Source organism: Macaca thibetana, chromosome 14, assembly GCF_024542745.1.
Source record: "Macaca thibetana thibetana isolate TM-01 chromosome 14, ASM2454274v1, whole genome shotgun sequence".
NCBI classification, from domain to species: domain Eukaryota; kingdom Metazoa; phylum Chordata; class Mammalia; order Primates; family Cercopithecidae; genus Macaca; species Macaca thibetana.
The window spans coordinates 5,599,369-5,620,998 of NC_065591.1; the positions used below are offsets into that span (position 1 = coordinate 5,599,369).

A 21,630-nucleotide genomic window follows, 5' to 3' on the forward strand; every position below is an offset into this window, starting at 1 on the left:
CAGCAACGCCACCATTCTATGAAAAGAGGGGATCTCGTGTGGCCCAGTTGTAGTGGTTCCAGGACCTCTAGGTGATGAAGGTCGCATGTCCCCACCTGCTCCTTCCCAGTGCCCGGAAAGAGCCCTGCCATCCTCCAAGTCCTGCCCTCCCCAGCACTGCTCAGAGGATGCCAGAAGAGTGGAGCTAGAGACCACCACATCCAACAGGTCATTTCCAGGGACTCAGAGAAGCCAGGTGGGACCCTGAGCAGACACACCAGAAGGCAGGGCTGGGTCCTCGTCCAGTGGCGAAAGCTCCCACCAGCTCAGGCATCCTAGCTACACAAGTGGGCAGCAGCACGTCCCTGTCCCGAAGGCGGCTGGGGGGCCATCTGGGGTCCTGGCTCCTCCTCAGGGCCCAGAGCATCCCAGTTCCTGGGAATTCACCTCTTCTTTAGGAGTCCCCACCCCAGGACTCCAGCCCTGAGCCCTCGTGGGGAGCTGCTGACCTAGAAGGAAGGGGCCTCCCTGCCTGGGTGCAGCTGCAACAGCTCAGAGCCTGGGCCGGTGAGCGGGTGGACAGCCTCACCCAGTAGTAGGGCCTGGAGGTCAGGAACAGGCTGGGTCCAACTCTAGGAGGAGGCATCTGCCCTGATGGATCCTAAGGTGGGAGGGACCGAGGTGAACCCCGGGAACTGGGCCTCCCCCAACCTCTGGCCCTTCTCACGTGCAAGTCTTTGCAGTCTTGCTAGGGAACAAGCTTCTTCCCCTCCATCCCCCTGCAAAGCCCCAGGAGGATTCCTGCACCTCCCTGGACCACCTCATTCTCTGTGCTAATGGAGGGAGACTGCACAGATGATTAGATGAGCGGGAACTGCCCGCTCTCCACCACTTGCCTCCTCCTTCCTTTGGTATTTAATTATTAAAGTGGACTTGGGAGGAGCCGGAGGCTGCGGGGGAGAGTTCCATCCCACAGCTCTGGGAAGAGGATCCACAGCAAGTCACAGAATGGAGAGTGGGGCGTGGGACCAGAGTGTCCGGGCTGCCCTGGGGTTGCAAAGCCGACTTCTAACAGCCATGTGGTATGTGGGAAGGGTGGGGTGAAGGGGCAGGGATGGGGGCACCAGGCAGGGCAGAACTCTCCACTTTTCCGTGCTTCCTGCCACCCACTATCTCTATAAAAATAAGCTGCTCTTTTAGACGATGCAAGGGATAAGCAAGGCCAAATTTGGAAAGTCAAGAGCAAGTCTCAGGAAGGCAGAGGGCTGCCACCTAGAAGCCATGGGACCTCAGTCTTGCTGTGCCTCAGTTTCCTTGGATAAGTCGGTTACAGCACCAACCTCCAGGAGCTGGTGCAGTGGCAGGGGGCGGCAGTCAGTATGCCCGATTGCCCTGGTCGGGCGTTCAGGGCAGGGAGCAGAGTGGCCAGTGCAGAAGGGATGTGCCTGTGAGTGGTTTGTTCCCAGCACCGATCCGCTGTTTGGGGACATACTATGGGCAGTGGCCGCTGGCCAAGAGCTGCACGTAGGTTTTCTGTTGACTGTCCATGCAGGGCTACACGGCCCATACTGTCAGCCTCAGCTGAGGAAGTGGGGGCTTATGAATGGAGTTTCTCATCCAAGGTCAGTCGCACTGGTGGACGGCCCTGGCTGGAGGCCCACATCACCATCCAGGGACTCCCCACAGTGGCCTTCCTGTTGTCCTGGAGGCTCAGCTCTCTGACCTTCCATCTCCCGTCTGCAAAGCACTGGAAGTTGGGGTTCTGGGGAGATGCATAGAGTGGCCTGGACATGCCCATCACAGCCCTAGGATAACCCAGATGGGCCATCGAGACCTATCCACACTCTGTGGAGACCCATGGAGGAAACAGCTCAGTTTCAGGCTGTAGGTGTCTGAATCAAAATGGGGACTGGGAACGAGGCACTCAGGGGACACTCAGCAAACGGCCTGAACGCCGACGCCTCTCCCGTCTCTGTCTCCCGTCTTCACAAAAGGAAACAGAACGCTTCTCCGGCATCCACCCAGCTCTCCCGGACCCCCTGCCAACTGTCGTTTTCAGATAACTTGAATTTTATATTTTATGCCAGGATTTTTAAGCCCCCAGGATCTTTTCACATCCGCACAGCTTGACTTGGAATCCTCAGCCAGGACCATCCTTCCTCGGCAGGACCCAGGGCCTCATCTAGAAGGTAGGGCAGGGAAATGAGGGTCCATCTATGCTCCAGCCCCTTAGTATACAGGGAGATGACCAGTCCTGGGAAATGTGCCCTTTGACGGGCTGGTGGCAAGGTCAAAAAGCTGGGCAAACACATTGCAGAGAACCTTCCCAAACCAAAACCACTGAGAGCGCAAGTGCAAAAACATTCCCTTTTAAGCCAGCAGGGGCTTGACAGTTGGAGAACTTGAAAACAACAGGGCACAGTTCACAAACTCAAAACTCACGGAAAACTCTGCGCGGGTGAGTCACAGTGCCAGCGCCAAGTTTCCTGGCATGGAAGAGGAGGCTCCCCCGCTCAGGCAGGTTTTTTTAAACGTCTTTTTAATTAATTGAATTCAGACCTAATTTACATAAAATAAAACTGACCCATTTAATATACAGTTTAATTATCTTGGACAAATGTTTATGTGCCCATGTCATCAGAATGTTTCCATCCCCGCCGCAGAAACGCTTCCATCATCCCCCCAAAGTTCCCTGGCACCACTGGGCCATCGGTCCAGCCTCAGGCACACCCCTACCCCCACCTGGGTGGACCATCTCTGCTTTTCTGCCACTACAGATTGGTGTCCTAGGCAGACTTTTACAGTGTATCAGACAGGGTGCTGGGTGGAAAGTAACAGAAACTCCAGGCTAATCTACTTTGGCATGTGGGGTAGCTGGGAGGTATGTGTATATTTAAGGGAGTTTACTGACTCACCTACCCAGAAAGTTCCAGAAGTGATTCTGGCTTCAGACACAGCTGGATCCAGGGCCACAAATGATGTTCACTAGGCCACTTCTCCTTTCCCTGTTTTCATCCCTGCTTGATCTGGGTTCCACTTATTCTCAATGGAAAAACTAAATAGCAGGTAAGCAGCAGTTCTCGGTTCATCTCCTACAAATTCTGCAATCCCAGCAGAAAGAGCACCCCCTTCCTGGGGATTCCAGCTGAAGTCCTGATATCAAGCACACTGGCCAGGCCAGGGGCACACACCCTCCTGGGAGCTGGAGGCAGGGATGGGGACGGGGGGTGACAGTCGCCCCACCTAAACTCAGTGGACTGAAAACGGGGAAGAGGTGCACCCGAGGTAAAACTGGCAGGCATGGCTGGGCGTGGTGGCTCACATCTGTAATCCCAGTATTCTGGGAGGCCAAGGTGGGTGGATTACTCAAGGTCAGGAGTTCGAGACCAGCCTGGCCAATATGGCAAAACCCCATCTCTACTAAAAATACAAAAATTAGCCAGGCGTGGTGGCGGGCGCCTGTAATCCCAGCTACTCGGAGGCTGAGGCAGGAGAATCCCTTGAACCTGGGAGATGGAGGTTGCAGTGAGCTGAGATCACACCACTGCACTCCAGCCTGGGCGACAGAGTGAGACTCTGTCTAAATAAATAAATAAATAAATAAACAGGCAGGCAAACAGCAGATGTTGACCACGTTCCTCCCCTCAGTCCACCCTCTATGTGTCCACTTCTTTCCTACCTATGATTTTTAAATGCTCCCACCCAAAATCTGTGGCTGTGTGATTTCCAACATAAAATGCCTTCCTTCCCCGCAGAAGAGAGACGACCAAAGTCAACTGCAGGGCCTGCCTCCCCAGCTCCAAGCCCAGGCCCTGGGTGTTACTCACGCCACCCTCCGCCAGAGCCACAAACACCTCCTCTTTGAATGGTACTTGTAGTACTTTCTGTGGACGCTGTCACCAATTCACCAATACCACAGACTGGCGGGGGCACTGAAACAACAGAAGTTTACTTTCTCTCAGTCCTGGAGTCCAGAAATCCAAAATCAAGGTGTGACAGGGCCGGTTCCTCTTGAGGCCTCTCTCCTTGGCTTGCAGACGGCCACCTTCTCCCTGTGTCCTCACAGGGTGGTCCCTCTGTGCTTGTTTGTGTCCTCACCTCCTCTTATCAGGACTGCAGTCAGATTGGATTCGGGCCCATCCTGGTGACCTCATCTTAACATCATTAACCATTTCAAGACCCTTTCTCCAAATATGATTACATTCTAAGGTACAGGGGGGTGGGGGTTCAACATACAAACTTTGGGGAGACCCCCTTCAGGCCACAGCAGTGCCCTTTGGCCAAATGATGGTCACTTTCCAGACACACAACACACAGTGGAAAGGAAAAAGGAAATAACAGCATTTTTTTCCTTAAATTCCCACTTGGAAAGGAAAAGGAAAGAACAAAAACACACGATGTTTGTTGGTCTGCGGCATATTCTGTGCTGGACAGGAAACCAGCAGCGTAAGGGGGGTCTCGATCAGCCCACCGGTGTGGCAGCCAGAATCCAAGACGGCCCCCAGCGATGCCACCTCACCCTCGTGTCATCCCCTGCCTGTGCGTATGGGCTGTACTAAGTGGCTTGCTTCTAACCGATGGAACACAGCAAAGCTGATGACGCTGCAGGCACCATGACTTCCATCTTGCAAGCAGACTCTCTCCCATGCTGGCTTCAATGAAGCCAGCTGCCGTGTTGTGAGCTGCCATATTGGAGAGGCCCCCACGGCAAGCCATTGAAGGCAGCTTTTGGCCAACAGCCAGCAACAAACAGAGGCTCCCAGCCTGGCAGCCAGCAAGGAACCGAACCCTGCCAACAACCACATGAGTTTGAAAGCAGATTCTTCCCCAAGAGAGCCTCAGATAAGACATCTGTGGGGAACCACTCCTGATGTCACACATTCTTTAAAGGCCTGGGGAAGCAGAGCTGAGCTGCCTCCTGACACACGTGGCCCAACACAGAAAGCGGGACTTTACCAACCTCACGGTGTCATCCCACCAGGACCCAGTCAATTGCACATGTAAAGGCAGGTATTTGCAACAAGCCTCTTTGCCTCTTTTAGGTATTAGTTTCTCCACTGGTCAGGAATCTTTGTTGCAAATGACAGAAACCCCATTGAAACACACACACACACACACACACACACACACAGAATGCACTGGCTCCTATTACTAAAAAGTCCAGGCAAAGATGGGCTTCAAGAACAGCTGGATCCAGGTGCCTGGATCTGGGGACTCTGTCAATCAGCTAGCAGTTAGTCAAAAAATATGAGCATCTCTACATGCCAGGCAATGTTCTAGGCACAGAAGGCACGAAAAATGTGAGAACTGCCACCTTCTGGAAGCTTATGTCTTTCTGAGCAGTCTGTCTCTGTCTCTTGGGTCTTGGCCCATTCTCAGGCAAGATCTCCCCTCCTGGAGAAGAGACAGGCACCGTAGCCCCAGCATAGCAAACATAGAATAAAGAGGCCAGGGAAGTCCTCACTGTCACTGCAGACTCAGCACAGCCCACGCCCCTAAGACTGTCCCCAAGTCAGTTGCCTAGAGTCACTTCTGTGACCAGCCTCAATGTCTGGGGTCCTCGCTTTTTCTTTCCTCATGCACATTTGTTCAAAGCAGATGCCCAGCATCTCCCACGCCTATACCTCTTTCCACTGCAGGGCGGGGCAGTGAGAATGAACACTATGCTAGCTCGAGGACCCTCCTAGAGACTCAGCCATCCGCTGCACTACCCAGCACCTGCTCCAAGCCAGTACCCCCGCAGGCCAGGGGACACGGGTAAGACACGGCCTCCATCCTGCCCTTGGGGGACTGACACATCAGAACTCTTCACTCGCCAGCGCAGGAAGGGGGCCTCGGCTGGTGTGGGGAAAGGCCTGCCCTACCGTCGGCCTGTGTGGCATGTGTGTGAGCTCCCCTTCTTTCCAGGAATGGAGGGAGGCCCTGAGGGACGACAGGCATTTTGGTGAGGACTCTGAGGCTCAGAGAGGTCACCTGAATGGTGTGGTTCCCCAACTCATAAGCAGTGGAACTCAAACTGGAAGTAGGATCCTGGGCTCCAGGCCCAGCTCTCCTTCCTCCCCATCCCTCCGTAGGCAGCATCCTTAGTGAGTCCATTAGCCAGAGCGTCTCCCCAGGCAGGCAGTTGGGGGTGGCTGTAATAGCCTTTCCCAGCCCACAAGAACCCCCATGTCCTCAACAGCCTCACCTGGACCTCCCACGGCGGGTCTCACTAATGCTGTGAGGTCTCCTCGGCCATCCCCGGTGGCATTCAGGAAGGGAGGTATCGCCTTTCCTCAAAGGCCCCGGCCTCATCCTCCATTTCACTGCAGCCAGGCTGTCTCCTGTGGGGGCCGTGGGGCTGTGCTCAGGTCCATTAGCCTTGAGCCGGCTCTTCTGGGCCAGCACCGCGGCACCCACGTGCGGAGGCCCTGGCAGGCGGGGCAGGCACCCATCCTGCATTTATACCTCAGGCCCGAACCTGAGGGCCTTCTGCTCAGAGGGAAGCCAGCGAAGACCAGCAGGGGATCCCGGGGACAGGCTCCTCTGAGCTTGGGGGCAGCCCTGTCCCAGTGGGAGAGAAGCAGGCAGCTCGGGCCAGAGCCAGAACAGGGCGAGCGGCTCAGGGGCCTGGGCCTAGGTAGTTGCTGAAGCCTCCAGCTCTGCAGTGGGCAGGCACCTGCCACCTTCGCCGAGGGACCACACACTGCATCCAGGACAGGTGAGAGGCCTGTTTTTTGCAATCTGGGTGAAGGCAGGGGAGCATGGGGGACAGAGCGATGCTTTGCACCCGTGGGACCTGGGGGGGAGTTCCTGCTTGGCCAGGGTGGCCAGTAGCCCAGCAAGCACCTCAGCTTCTCTGAACCCAGATAAAGCAGAGATAATGAAACCCACCTCACAGACATTCAAAGCGCAGATGAGCTCACGTCACCAGCCCTGGGACCTGCCACCTCAGTGTGACAGCAGAGCAGGGAGAAGCGTCAGACAAGTTGAATTCAAGAAGACAGAGTTTGTTTTTGAGAAAACAAGCTTATGAGACAACCAGGCCCTGTGCTTTCATTTATGTTAAAAAACATACATTTATAGGTAAATGCACAGAAAAAAATCTTCAAGGATTTATGGTGATACCCGGGGTGGGGGGAAGACAGGGGCAGACCTTCTTTCTTCTTTAGCATGGGAACCTTTCAAAATATGACTGTATTTGCATCTTATCTGTGTCATGGTTAAAGATGTTTATGGCCCAAGGAGAAAGGGACAATGTCATACTAGCCAAGGGAAAGAACCCGTTTCCGTGTTTTCAGTGGAATGGACAGGAATCCTAAAAGTTAACATGAGAGATTGTCTATCAGAAACCTCACCTGACATTGAATACGAGAGGACAGTTTCCAACCTAGTGCTTTCCCCAACACACACACACACACACACACACACACAATCCTCAACACATTCTAAAAATCAGGCTCCGTTATTGGCCATAAGGCAGTGGAAATAGAAAATACTTTTAAAGACTGGGCGCGGTGGCTCACGCCTGTAATCCCAGCACTTTGGGAGGCTGAGGCAGGCGGATCACCTGAGGTCAGGAGTTCGAGACCAGCCTGGCCAACAGGTGAAACCCCGGTCTCTCCTAAAAATACAAAAATTAGTCAGGTGGTGGCAGACGTTGGTAATCCCAGCTACTCAGGAGCCTGAGGCATGAGGATCGCTTGAACCCGGGAGGCGGAGGCTGCACTGAGCTGAGATTGCATCACTGCACTCCAGCCTGGGCAACAGGGTAAGATTCCATCTCAAAAAAGAAAAAAGGAAATACTTTAAAAATCTGAAATATTTTAAACCCAGCAACTGGGGAATGAAAGCATGCCACGCACAGACCCGAAGCGTGAAAGCTCACACACAGGAAACGCTTGGAGGAACCTCTTCCCAAATTAATTATCTCTGGTGGTGAGATTATGAGCAACTTTTCTTTCTCGGTGTTTTGAGTGTCTATCCAGCGTCTCCAATGTGCTCTATAGTAAACACGAATAACTTTGGTCATAAGAACAAGACCCCCAAATTTCAGGAGGTGCTCCGTCTCAGGACTGTGCATGCTCACTTCCACGGGTCCTGACCCGGGGCCATCGCTGTTATTAACACCTCTCCTCCCAGGGGTCTCCACGGTCTCTGATGTGTCCAGTGGCCAAGCAAAGCAGCGCTGAGCCCACTAGAACGTCGTAAACACCCCTTGACGCCATGCGGCCGTTGATGGGCTGAGCAATGATCACTTACCCCCCACTGCAGTATCTCCTTGAGGTCTTGTTCATCATTGATTAGTGCTGGGGGGCAGGAGTTAGCGTAAATCGGGGCTTCTCTTGGCTCTGATGGGGATCGGGAGCAAGCCTCAAGCTCAGAACCTCTAACAGAGCCCCAGAGCCACTCAGGGGAACCGTGTGACCCCGGATGAGGGTTGAGCAGTCTGGGGCCCCACCAGGGGTCCATCTGTCCGTCAGTCCATCAGGCACTCAGCCAATAAACTCTGAGTGCTCATGATGTGCTGGGCACGGTGCCCCCTGGCTGGCCCTGGATACCCCTGCACCCTTCCTAGGAAGAGAAGGCTGAGAGCAGAGCCACCTGGGGCTGGGTCCCAGCTGTTCCTGCTGTGCCGGGCTCAGCTGGGAAGGTGTCTTGTGGGTGGGCTTCAACTTGCCCTCTCCCAAGTCCAGGATCAACCCCCCAGTGAGCAGTGTGTGGCGATGGTGTGAGGCACTCTGCTCTCTACGGTGGTCACGCCCGTGTCAGGGGCCACAGGAGTTTCCTGCGGCTGCACAGACCAGGCAGCTTAAAGCACAAAGCTCCTCTCTCATGGTCGGGAGGCCAAAAACCCAGAAGCAGGGTCAGCAGGGCCGTGCGCCCCCTGAGGCTCTAGAGAACCCCTCCTTGCTTCTGGTTTCTAGTGGCTCCAGGCGTTCCTGGGATGTGGCCGCATAAACCCAGTCCCTGCCTGTGTCTTCATGAGGCCTCCTCTTCTCACTAGGCAACTCCTGTGTGTGTCTCTTATAAGGACTGGGATTAGGGGCCAACTGCATCATCCAGGATGGTCTCATCTCGAGATCCTTAACTCAATTACAACTGCAAAGACCCTACCTCCAAATAAGTCACATTCACGGGTTCTGGAACAGGGACGTATCTTTAGGGGACACCTTTCAGCCCCCTACAGGAACCAGCCAAGAGTATAACCTGCTGGTCTGCACACTCATTCATCCGTCAGCAAGTCTTTGTTGAACATTTGCTACCTGCAGGCATGGTACTACGTGTTAGGTTTTGTTTTGTTTTGTTTTGTTTGAGATGGAGTCTCGGTCTCTTGCCCAGGCTGGAGTGCAATGGCGTGATCTGGGCTCACTGCAACCTCTGCCTCCTGGATTCAAGTGATTCTCCTGCCTCAGTTTCCCAAGTAGCTGGGATTACAGGCACACACCACCACGCCTGGCTAATTTTTATATTTTTTAGTAGAGACGGGGCTTCACCATATTGGCCAGGCTGGTGTCGAACTCCTGACCTCGTGATCCGCTCACCTCGGCCTCCCAAAGTGCTGGGATCACAGGTGTGGGCCACTGTGCCTGGACTCGTGTTTGGTTTTTTAAAGGGAAGGTGAGGGTTAAAGAAAGACACACACAGAGAAAGAGAGAGAGAGAGAGAGAGAGAGAGAGAGAGGAGGCTCTACAGGAAATGCAGGTACACTGTAAAAACCTGCAGAGGTCGGCAACCAGCTTGATGCCAGAGCCCACCACCGTTTACAGGCTGGGGTACTTACAGGCTGGGGTACTTACAGGCTGGGGTGCTTACAGGCTGGGGTGCTTACAGGCTGGGGTACTTACAGGCTGGGGTACTTACAGGCTGGGGTGCTTACAGGCTGGGGTGCTTACAGGCTGGGGTGCTTACAGGCTGGGGTACTTACAGGTATGGGCGTGAGGGGTCTGGGCAGTCAGGCTTGCTGCCTGGCAGGATATTGATAAGATCATGGGGGTGTTGCTTGCACTTTCTCCCAGCAGAATATAAAATTTGGGCTGTTTCTCACGGCCCGAATCCCTGTGGAATGTTTCACTTCCACCAAGGTCTGCGCAGTGGCGGGGGCCTTACAAAACGGTGCAGCTCACACTAGGGACCGGGTGGACAGACAGAGCGATCAAGTCAGACGCGGTGCCCACCCGTCCAGCCGACAGGCCGGCTGAACTCAATCCAGGGGCCAAGCCACAAACATGTATTGAGCACCACTGTGTGCCAGCCCCTGATTCAGGGGTGGCAGAGACACGTACTCTCCCCCACCCTCCACCTCCCCACTCGCCCCTGCGCCCTGAAGCTCACATCACTGCAGAGAAGCCGGGCATCTCCACTGATGTGGCCAGTTTTCACGTATGTGTTGTCTTTTACTAGAAAATAGTCACAGCTCATTATTCTACTTCGGTTGGGATAAGGGCTCCTGTCCCTCAACCCCTCCACCCCAAATCCCTCTTCCTTTCCTCAGCCCCAGTGCTTGACACCCTCCTGCTATCAAGGAGTAAGAGGATGCCAGGGAGTGTCACCTTCCCCCCTCAGGTCCCTGGCTGACCCACGCCTGGTTCTGCGCCTCCTCCTGGTGACGTCCCAGCTCCTAGCTGGCCAAGCCCCCCACTGTAGGCCGGGTCCCCTCTCCTCTCGCCCCCTCCCCAGGAAATCATTCCTGCAGCTGTGGCCTCTCCCACGCATCAGGAGTCCCCTCTCCACTAACTCACTATCCTCGAATACAGCACACAATCACATCGTTCCAACAAATGGAGAGATCAGCCTCCCTGTCATTTCTCTGGTCTCCTACCCCACCCATGACCACACATGCCTTTGAATGTCACCTGCACTCTCTCAGGGGTCCCTGCAGCTGAGCGTCTTCCCCAGGAGGGGTCCTCTGGGGCCATCTCCCTAATGCATGCCCCGCCCCCCCAACCCTCATCCCTTTGTGACCCATCAGGGTTCCACATAAAGGCCCCCCATCAAGGCCGGGCGCGGTGGCTCACGCCTGTAATCCCGGCACTTTGGGAGGCCGAGGCGGGTGGATCACCTGAGGTCAGGAGTTCAAGACCAGCCTGGCCAACATACTGAAACCCTGTCTCTACTAAAAATACAAAAATTAGCTGAGCATGTTGGCCTGTGCCTGTAATCCCAGTTACTCGGGAGGCTGAGGCAGGAGAATCACTTGAACCCGGGAAGCGGAGGTTGCAGTGAGCTGAGATCGCGTCACTGCACTCCAGCCTGGTGACGGAGCAAGACTCCGTGTCAAAAAAAAAAAAAAAAAAAAAAGGCCCCCATCGCAGCTCTCCCCAGCAGCTCTCGCCAGCACCCTCACAGGTGCCAGGCTGAAGCCACCTTGCTGTCCCTGCTCAGGGACAGTCTCTCCTGCAGGATGGTATCCACAGGTGCAAGGCGGGGCCTGTCTCTTTCTCTCCAGCACCCCAGTACCTGGAATAGCCCCTGATACACTGCTGGCCCTTGGGAAATGTCTGCAAGGGGCTCCCTGGTGACCCCCAAGAGGAAGCCAGGTGCCCTAAAGGCCTCTGAACCCCACTGGACATCACCACCCTGTCCAGGCACCCAGAGCAGAGTGGGGGACGGGGAAGGTGGCAGGTAGGGGACAATGGCCTGGGAAGACCCATCTGAAGTATAACCACAAGGACCGTGGGACAGCAGCATGAGTCTGCACCTTCCCCTCTCAGAGTTGCGGGGCCCCTGGTCTCCCTTCCCCACAGAGCACTGCACAAACACCCCTGAACCCGCACAGAGTAGATCCGCGTCATCCTGCAGCAGCCATGTTGGTGCACAGGTGACCCACAGGCAGAGGCCAGGCTCCATGGCATTAGATGGGGGGTTCCCCAACAAGCTGGAGAGGGATCAGGCAACAGGTCCCCAAGCCCCCCTGGGAAGGGCCTGACCCTGGGGTCCAGCCACATACACACACACTTCTCCTGCAGTCAGCACCCTGCTCCCTCACCTGGCTTCCCCCAACTCCCTTCCCACCTGAGTCCCTCCCGGCCCCTACCCTCTGAGTCCCTCACCTTGTTAGTTACAGCCTGAGCTGTAGGGTGGGACTGCCTTTAACTGTGTGTTTCCTACACACAACTGTGAGCTCATGGCCGTCGTGGTCATCGTTGTATGTGCTCTGTGTGTCTGTGTACATGGGTATACATGTGTGTGTGTTTACTGTGTATATGTGTATGTGCTATGTATAGAGCTATGTGTTCTATGTGTATATATGTGTTACGTATGTATATATGAATATATGCTATGTGCAATATGTATATATGTCTGTGCATATGTGTGTGTGCACTATTATATATGTGTATGTGTTTTTATAAATATGTATGTATGTATCTGGCACATAGTATGAGTTTGGTAAATGTTTAAATCTGTTTTGAACCTGAGGGGACATTTCCAATGATAGTAGAATCTGAATTTACTACCACTTGCATGATGCCAAATCTCCCAGCCAAGAAATCCATCAAAAACCTGGTCCTGGACCTGTGAAATCCTTTGAATATCCACAGAGGCCAATGCCAAATGCCTGGGTAGCAAAACCTTTATGACAACATGGGGCTCCCAGAAGAAAAAGTAATGATATCCCTGTAGAAGGAAACATGACAACGTGGGGCTCCCACAAGAAAAAGTAATGATATCCTTGTAGAAGGAAACCAGTAATTGCAAACATAAAAATAAAAAAATAATAAAAATAATAATAAAAAAACAGCCAGTCACGGTGGCTCACGCCTGTAATCCAGCACTTTGGGAGACTGAGGTGGGCAGATCACTTGAGGTCAGGAGTTCCAGACCAGCCTGGCCAACATGGCAAAACCCCATCTCTACTAAAAATACAAAGATTAGCCAAGCATGGGGGCACATGCTTGCAATCCCAGCTACTTGGGAGGCTGAGGCAGGAGAATCGCTTGAACCCAGAAGGCAAAGTTTGCAGTGAGCCAAGATCATGGCCACTGCACTGGAGCCTGGGCAACATAGTGGGACTCTGTCTCAAACACAAAAAAAATTAGTAAGGATGAAGAGGACCACTACATAAAGGACACAATTCCCCAGTGTTATCAAATAATCTTGGATTTGTAGTCACTTAACAAAGTTTCAAAATAGGTGGAAGACCAAATGACAAGACCTCAGTCATCACGGGTTGATATTTATAGCAGACAAATTAATAAAGCTACAGATAATGTAAATAGCATAATTTTTAAAACATAGTCAAGCGGATATAGAAAGAAAATAGAAATTAACCATCTATTAGGCTTCAAAATGCATCTCAACAAATATCAAAAAACTGACCACATTATCTGACTTTCTTGCAATATTAACAACAAAAAGATAGCTAGACTCATGCATTACAAAATGTATTTCTAAATAACTTACAGACATTTAAAATTCGTATTTGCAATAGTTTTGAATTATAAGCTATTTAGACAACAATAAAAACACTCGATATCAAAATTTATGAAACATCTAAAGAAATACTTAGTGCTACATTTATAGCCCTAAATACCTGTTACCAAAAGGAGAAGATTTAAAAATTAATTACATAAGCATTCAACAAAGGAAGCTGAAAAAGAATCAGCGTAAATCCAAAGAAAATGGAAAAAAAAAAGCATAAATTAAGGAAATATGAAGCAAAGAAACAGTAGAGGTGATTTTTATTTTTAAATAGTTCTCATAAAACAACCCTCTGGCAAACTAATCAAGAAAAAACAGGAGTGAAGTCACAAATAAAGACTGGCAGATAGAAGTGAAGTTGTAAAAATTCTGAATGAATATAAGAAATTACTGTGCGTATTGTACTGATAAATGTGAAACCAAAAAGCAAGAACAATTTTCTAGAAAAATAATACTGCCTACTGTAACTCAGTAAGAAATTAAATGCCTGAGTAGACTGAAAACATTAAATACATTGGATTTGTAGTTCTTTTTAAAGCCATGCACGTCCACTCACACTTACATAAAAATTACCAGACCAGATGGTCTTACCTTCTGCCAAACCTTCAAAGAAAGATAATCCTTACATGACACAAATTGTTCTAGAAGACAGAGAAAAAGGGTAACCTCTCCAACTCATTTTATAAAGCCAGTGTCATCTTTTAGCTTTGAAATAAAAAACAGGCAAGGATAGTACCAGAAGGGGAAATTATGGGCCAATTGCAGATATAAACATGGATGAAAATGTTCTAAATAAAACCAAAGCAAAAAACCCTCAGAACTAACTAAATGGTTTATCTTAGAAATAGAAGGTTGAATAAATGCCAGAAAATCTATCAATATATATTCACCACATAAACAGACAGAAGGAGAAAAAAAGAAAATTTTTATCTTGGTAGATGCAGAAAAAAAGGTTTATGACAAATTCCATGCATTTCTGATAAAAAAAACTCTCAGAAAACTACAAGGAAACCTTCTCACTTTGATAAAAGATAGTACCAAAAACTGAGAGTAAACATCATATCTAATGGAGAAACTTTAGACACATGCTCTTTAAAATTAGACAGAAGATGGCCGGGCGCGGTGGCTCACGCCTGGAATCCCAGCACTTTGGAAGGCCGAGGCGAGTGGATCATGAGGTCAGAAGATTGAGACCATCCTGGCTAACACAGTGAAACCCCAGGTTGCTAAAAATACAAAAAATTAGCTGGGCGTGGTGGTGCGTGCTTGTAGTCCCAGCTACTCAGGAGGCTGAGGCAGGAGAATTGCTTGAACCTGGGAGTCAGAGGTTGCAGTGAGCTGAGATTGTGCCACTACACTCCAGCCTGGGCAACAGAGCAAGACTCCATTTCAAAAATAAATAAAAATAAAAATCATAAACCCTCAGATCCAAGAACCTCAATGAATATAATGAACAGCAAAATAAACTATACCAAAAAATATCATATCTACACTTTTGAAAACCAACGTTAAGAGAAGACCTTAAAACAGCCAGACAGGCCAGGTGCAGCGGCTCATGCCTGTAATCCCAGTACTTTGGGAGGCTGAGGTAGGTGGATTGCTTGAGCTCACGAGTTTGAGACCAGCCTCGGTAACATGGCGAAATCCCATCTCTACAAAAAATACAAAAATTAGCTGGGCATGGTGGTGTGCACCTGTAGTCCCAGCTACTTGGAAGGCTGAGGTGGGAGGATGGCTTGAGCCCAGGAGATGAAGATTGCAGTGAGTCGAAATTGTGCCACTGCATTCCAGCCTGGATGACAGAGCCAGACCCCGTCTCAAAATAAATAAATAAATAAATAAGAGGGAGAAAAGAATGGGAATTATTACAGAGCTCTTTTCAGAAGTTATGCAAGACAAGAGACCACAGAATGACATCTTTAAAGTTTTAAAAGATAAATTTAAAAAACGGTCAACCTAGACTTCTTTATCTAGAGAAAATATCCTTCAAAAATGAAGGTGATATATTATCTACAAAAATTAACTTAAAATGAATCAATGACTTAAATATAAGAGCTAAAGCCACAAAATCCTTAGAAAAGAACACAGAGGTAAATCTCCAATCTCCATGAACTTGGATTTGGCAGTGGATTCTTAGATATGACACCAAAGACACAAGCAGCAAAAGAAAAAAATAGATAAACTCGACTTCATCAAAGTAAAAACTTTTGTGTCTCAAAGAACACCATCAGGAGAGTGCAAAGGCAACCTACAGAGTGGGAGAAAATATTTGTAAATCATATCTCATAAGAGTCTAATATATACAATTTTTATTTTTAAAAAACTTTCGGCGTGGTGGCTGACACCTATAATCCCAGCACTTTGGGAGGCCAAGGCAGGTGGATCACCTGAGGTCAGGAGTTCAAGAGCAGCCTGGCCAATACAGTGAAACCCTGCCTCTACAAAAGTACAAAAATTAGCCAGGCATGATGGCAGGTGCCTGTAATCCCAGATACTTGGGAGGCTGAGGCGGAAGAATCACTTGAATCTAGGAGGCGGAGGTTGCAGTGAGCCGAGATCGTGCCATTGCACTCCAGCCTGGGCAAGAGAGTGAGACTCTGTCTTAAAAATAAATAAGTAAGTAAATAAAACTTTAACAGTTCAACAATAAAAAGACAACCCAATTTTAAAGTAGAAAGGATCTGAATAGATATTTCCTCAAAGATATACAAATGACCAATAAGCACGTGAAAAAATGTTCAACATCATTTGTCATTAGGGAAATGCAAATCAAAATCACAATGAGATACTAATTCACACACCGACTAGGATGGCTACAATAAAAAAGACAGTTAATAAAAAATCTTGGTGAAGGTGTAGAGAAGTCAGAACCCTCATACATTGTAGGTGCCTACTTTATTCACGGAAAGGGCCTGGACAACGGTAAGAACTCACTGGGGTGCACTGAATGAATGAACTACCGAATTAATAATTGAATGCATAAACTAATGGAATCCTCCCAATGTCCGATTCATCAGCAAGGCTTATGGACTCTACTTTTAAATTGTATTCCAAACCGAGTTGTTTCTCATGACCTACGCTCCACAGCCACCACCCCAGTTCAGCTCCCACTAGCACCTGCATCAGACTCCTTACTTGCCTCCCAGCCTCTCCTCTTGTCCTTATCAGTCTATTCTCCATGCAGCAGCCTAAACAAACTTTGAAAAATTAACTAAGTTACTGTCAACATCACGGTTTTCATGTTGGATGGTGGGTACCTACATTAATATGCATACAAACATACATACACTAAAAAATAAAAGAGGGCAACCAATGTTAACAGGATGTCATGAAAAAAGAAGTATTATTATTAATCCAATTCCACGCATCAGCTGTCCAATAAAAATGTAAGTAGGCCGGGCGCAGTGGCTCATGCCTGTAATCCCAGCACTTTGGGAGGCTGAGGCGGGTGGATCACGAGGTCAGGAGATTGAGACCAACCTAGCATCACGAGGTCAGGCGATTGAGACCAGCCTAGCCAACATGGTAAAACCCTGTCTGTACTGAAAATACAAAAATTAGCTGGGCATGGTGGCACGTGCCTGTAATCCCAGCTACTTGGGAGGCTGAAGCAGGAGAATTGCTTGAACCACGGATTTGGAGGTTGCAGTAAGCCGAGATCACACCACTGCACTCCAGCCTGGTGACAGAGGGAGACTCCGTCTCAAAAAGAAAAAGTAAGTAAAACTTTTTAGATGTAATAAAATACCATTTACAATGCCGGTAAAACCACTACAACGATATCTAAAAATTAACACAATAAAGTGTACAGAACTTTCGTGAGTAAAATTTCAATGTTATGGCCAGACACAGTGGCTCACACCTGTAATCTCCACACTTTGAGAGCCCGAGGCAGGCCAGATCACCTGAGGTCAGGAGTTCGAGACCAGCCTGGCCAACATGGCAAAACCCCATCTCCACTAAAAATACAAAACTTAGCCAGGCGTGGTGGCAGGTGCCTGTAATCCCAGCTACTCTACTCAGGAAGCTGAAGCAGGAGAATCACTTAAAACCAGGAGGTGGAGGTTGCAGTGAGCCGAGATTGTGCCACTGCACTCCAGTGTGGGCAAAAAGAGTGAGACTCTACCTCAAAAAAAAAAAAAAAAAATCCAATGCTGTTATTAATTATTTTAAAGGCTTTGAGAGCAGAGAGGCATTTCAGGCTATGGACACAATGACTTAACATTGTGAATGCGACAGTTCTCTAACACAATAATCTGCAAGTTCTATGAACTTCTACTGAAAACTTGAGGGTCTTGTTCTTTTAGGAATTCCAAAAATTTGCTCTAAAATTTTAAGGAAGAATAAAGATTCACAAATGGCTAATTCAATTTTGGCAAAGAAAGTTAAAGAGGGAGATACGTCTCACAAAATAAAATGACATAGCACAAAGACAGATTTAAAAAAACAAAACACTATGTTAATGTTGTTGGAACGGAGAGATGAACCAATGACACAGAATGAAGAATGAAATTAACAACCTAGTCCCATGTGTAAATGGGAACTTAGTAAGTCAATAGGGAAAGGATAGACTGTTTAGGAGATACTGTTAGGAAAGCTGACCCATAATATGGAGGAAAAATCAAGCTCATAAAAAATAGATTCCAGTTGGATCCAAGAACCAAAATCTGAATGGGAAAAACTATAAAAGTAATAGAAGAAAATATACAAGACTATATTTTTTATCCAGAGAGACAGAATACTTTCAGATCTAGAAGGCACAAAATTTCAGAGGAAAAAATTCTGAGGAGTTAGCTGTACCAAAATTTAGGATGTCTTCCAACCAAAGTTCACAATAGATAGAGTTGCCATAAAAAAACCAGAGAGTTCTCTGAGAAAAGTATATGCGATGTCTAAATCCAGCAAGGCATTAATATCTAGAAATACAAGCAACTCCTGTAAATCAGGAAGGAAAAGAAAGGAAACCCAATTGAAAAATGGACAACAGGTGTGAACAGGCAATTTGAAGAAGGGGAACTCCAAATGGCTAACAGATATATGAATTGATGCTCAAACTCACTGTAATCAGAGAAATGCAGGTTAAAACATCTATAGTATATCACTTTGCAACCATCAGATTGGCAAAAGTTAGAAAAACAAATAACACCAAGTGTTGGTGAGAGAATGGGAAAATGTGAACATTCCTATTCTGCTGGTACAGGTGAAACCTGAAGCAGCCATTCAGAAAAAGAATTACCAGGCAACATTTAGTGAAACTAAATGTGTATATGTTCTATGACCGAGCAATCCTCCTCCAAGAATGTATCCCAGAAAAATCCTGAGTCAAGTCCAATGGGCACATGCATGAGGATGTTCAACACAGTGTTTTGGTGATAACGGGAATTTTGAAGCAAGCTGAGGATCCACAGTAAGGAATGGATAACAGATCAGTGTGCATGATGACATTTTAAACCACAACTTTTGCATACAGCCCCCTGGATATATCCTACAAACATATCGTCAAGTGAAAAATTAAAAAAAAACAAAACCCATCATTAATTCTAAATCACAACATTTATGTAAATTTAAAACACAATGGGCAACCACTCCATCTTGAAAGACATTGAGGTATCCAAGGACTTGTGTGAAACAGGTTGGAATGGATGCAAGTGGTGGGAGGAAAAAGGCAGCTAAGATGGGATGGGGAAGGAAACTTGAATAAATGGAGGGTTTTTAACAGGCTGATGCTCATGGTGCATCTTAAATTAAGGAGTGTAGTTAATTCTACTCTTTGCCCCAGGCCTAATTTGTTTTTTAAGAGACAGGGTCTTGCTCTGTCTTCCAGGCTGGTGTGCAGGGGTGGGACCATGGCTCACTACAACCTCAATGTGCCCGGCTCAAGCGATCCTCACACCTCGGCCTTTCAGGTAGCTGACACAGGTGTGTGCCACCATGCCCGGCTAATTAAAAAAAAAAAATTGTAGAGATGGGATCTTGCTATGTTGCCCAGGCTGATCTCAAACTCCTGGCCTCAAGCAAGCCTCCCAAAGTGCTGGGGTTACAGGCATGCACCACCACACCCAGCCCAAGGTCATTTTTTTTTTAGTTAACTCAGAGGGTTTGACAATTACAGGAGGAAAAAAATGATATCAAATGCTTCTATCAAATATTTTTTCTACGTCTATTGATAATAATGACTTTTCTATAATAGATGTAGAAAAAGCATTTGATAAAAGTCAATACATCTCCATGATTTAAAAAATAATTCAAATCAAGATAGAGGAGAATTTTTTAAACTGGTAACGGACATCTACAACAGCTTTGTAGGTATAAAGGTGACCCTGGAGGCAGGTCTGGGCTGAGTGAGTCACAGGAGGGAGGGAAGGTTACGCCTCCCAGCCACAGTCTGTTGCATAAAGAATCTGGAGGGTAGAGCTCTGAAGCTGGAAATTCGAGGGGCTCCCAGGGGTTCCCCCATGGTCCCAGCAACACAGAATTTCACATTGGTGCATCTTCCTCTTGTAGGGATGAACCAGACTTTGAATAGCAGTGGGACCGCTGAGTTGGCCCTAAACCATTCCAGAGGGAGCGTGGTGCACGCGGCCTGCCTGGTGCTGAGCTCCCTGGCCATGTTCACCTGCCTGTGCGGGATGGCAGGCAACAGCATGGTGATCTGGCTGCTGGGATTTCGAATGCGCAGGACTCCCTTCTCCATCTATATCCTCAACCTGGCAGTAGCTGACCTCCTCTTTGTCTTCAGCATGGCTGCCATGCTCAGCCTGGAAACCCAGCCCCTGGTCAGTACCACTGACAAGGTCCACGAGCTGATGAAGAGACTGAAGTACTTTGCCTACACAGTGGGCCTGAGCCTGCTGACAGCCATCAGCACCCAGCGCTGTCTCTCCGTCCTCTTCCCTATCTGGTTCAAGTGTCACCGGCCCAGGCACCTGTCAGCCTGGGTGTGCGCCCTGCTCTGGATGCTGTGTCTCCTGACAAATGGGTTGACCTCTTGCTTCTGCAGCAAGTTCCTGAAATTCAATAAAGACCAGTGCTTCCGGGTGGACATGGTCCAGGCTGCCCTCATCATGGGGGTCTTAACCCCAGTGATGACTCTGTCCAGCCTGACCCTCTTTGTCCGGGTGCGGAGAAGCTCCCAGCAGTGGCGGCGGCAGCCCACTCGGCTGTTCGTGGTGGTCCTGGCCTCTGTCCTGGTGTTCCTCATCTGTTCCCTGCCCCTGGGCTTCTACTGGTTCGTGCTGTACTGGTTGAAACTGCCGCCTGACACGAAGGTCCTGTACTTCAACTTGTCACGCCTCTCCTCGTCCATGAGCAGCAGCGCTAACCCCCTCATCTACTTCCTGGTGGGCAGCCGGAGAAGTCGCAGGCTGCAGGGGTCGCTGGGGACTGTGCTCCAACGGGCGCTTCGTGAGGAGCCCGAGCTGGAAGGTGGGGAGACGCCCACCACGGGCACCAATGAGATGGGGGCTTGAGAGCCACCCACAGGTGCTTCCCATCTGTGCGAGCCTGTGTCCTGGAGATTCCCGAGCCGTGAGCTGCCTCCCGCCTCATCCTTGCCAAGTGCCTGGCCAGCCTTCTTGGGGGAGCCCCAAGGACTTTGCAACTGCATGTGGGGGTCACTTCCCTGCATGTCAAAGCTCCCCACACCACCTGTGTCCTGAATCTCACAATGCAACCCTGCGGGAAGGTGCAATTTATTTGGTTGTAGCAGATCATCTGGTTGGGGGAAAATACTAGCTTTTAGCCCTACCCAGCTTTAAGCTGGTTATCTATGGGTGGATAACAGGCATCTCATTTGAATATGAAAGTTTTCTCCCAACCACCTTCACTGCCTAAGACAGCATCTTTGTGCAGGGGCGGGTGACCCGGGGGATCTTTGGCCCTATGCTGGTCCTTGGGTGGCACCAAATGGCCACCAAGGCAGTGCCCCCATGCACCTTTCCCCAGGTGTGCCTGCAGTCTGCAAGTAAACAGTGTTGCCATCGCTGACCCAGATCTCGCTGGCTGTGGGCCATGAGACTCTGCCCCACTGTCCCTCTGACCCCTGGCCAGCCCTTGACCCCTGGCATTTGCTGTTAAGTTGCCTTACCCTGTCACCCCTTGCACCCAGGGCAGGCCTGTTCGCTTTCCTCCAGGCTGCACTGGGAAGGGAAGAGCCTCTGCCTGGGTTCACTGGCAGTCACTCCAGCAGACGCTGATGGGACAGTGCCCCAGGCAGTGGAGGACAGCCTGCCAGGCACTGTCCCCCAGAGC

General features: G+C 49.5%; 2 protein-coding genes across 14 annotated transcripts in view; both read left to right on the forward strand.

Annotated features, from left to right (window-relative positions):
• The window catches only part of MRPL21 (mitochondrial ribosomal protein L21), a 1,021,966-nt gene that overhangs the window by 926,882 nt on the left and 73,454 nt on the right, over positions 1 to 21,630 (forward strand). The window contains exon 1 of one of the 13 annotated variants that reach the window (XM_050758230.1): positions 6,308 to 6,311. The exons of 11 other annotated variants lie outside the window; for them this stretch is intronic. The gene's annotated coding sequence lies outside the window, so the exon portion shown is untranslated. Of the gene's footprint in view, positions 1 to 6,307; positions 6,312 to 20,989; positions 20,994 to 21,630 lie in introns of those variants that run through there. One more of the 13 variants, XM_050758216.1, reaches the window with a different exon arrangement.
• On the forward strand, positions 19,885 to 20,849 carry MRGPRD (MAS related GPR family member D). The gene has a single exon (XM_050758207.1). The coding sequence runs from the start codon at positions 19,887 to 19,889 to the stop codon at positions 20,847 to 20,849; it is 963 nt and encodes a 320-aa protein (XP_050614164.1). The 5' UTR covers positions 19,885 to 19,886.

Coding starts and splice junctions, on each gene's coding strand:
- MRGPRD (XM_050758207.1), top strand. CDS start 19,887: ATGAACCAGACTTTGAATAGCAGTGGGACCGCTGAGTTGGCCCTAAAC.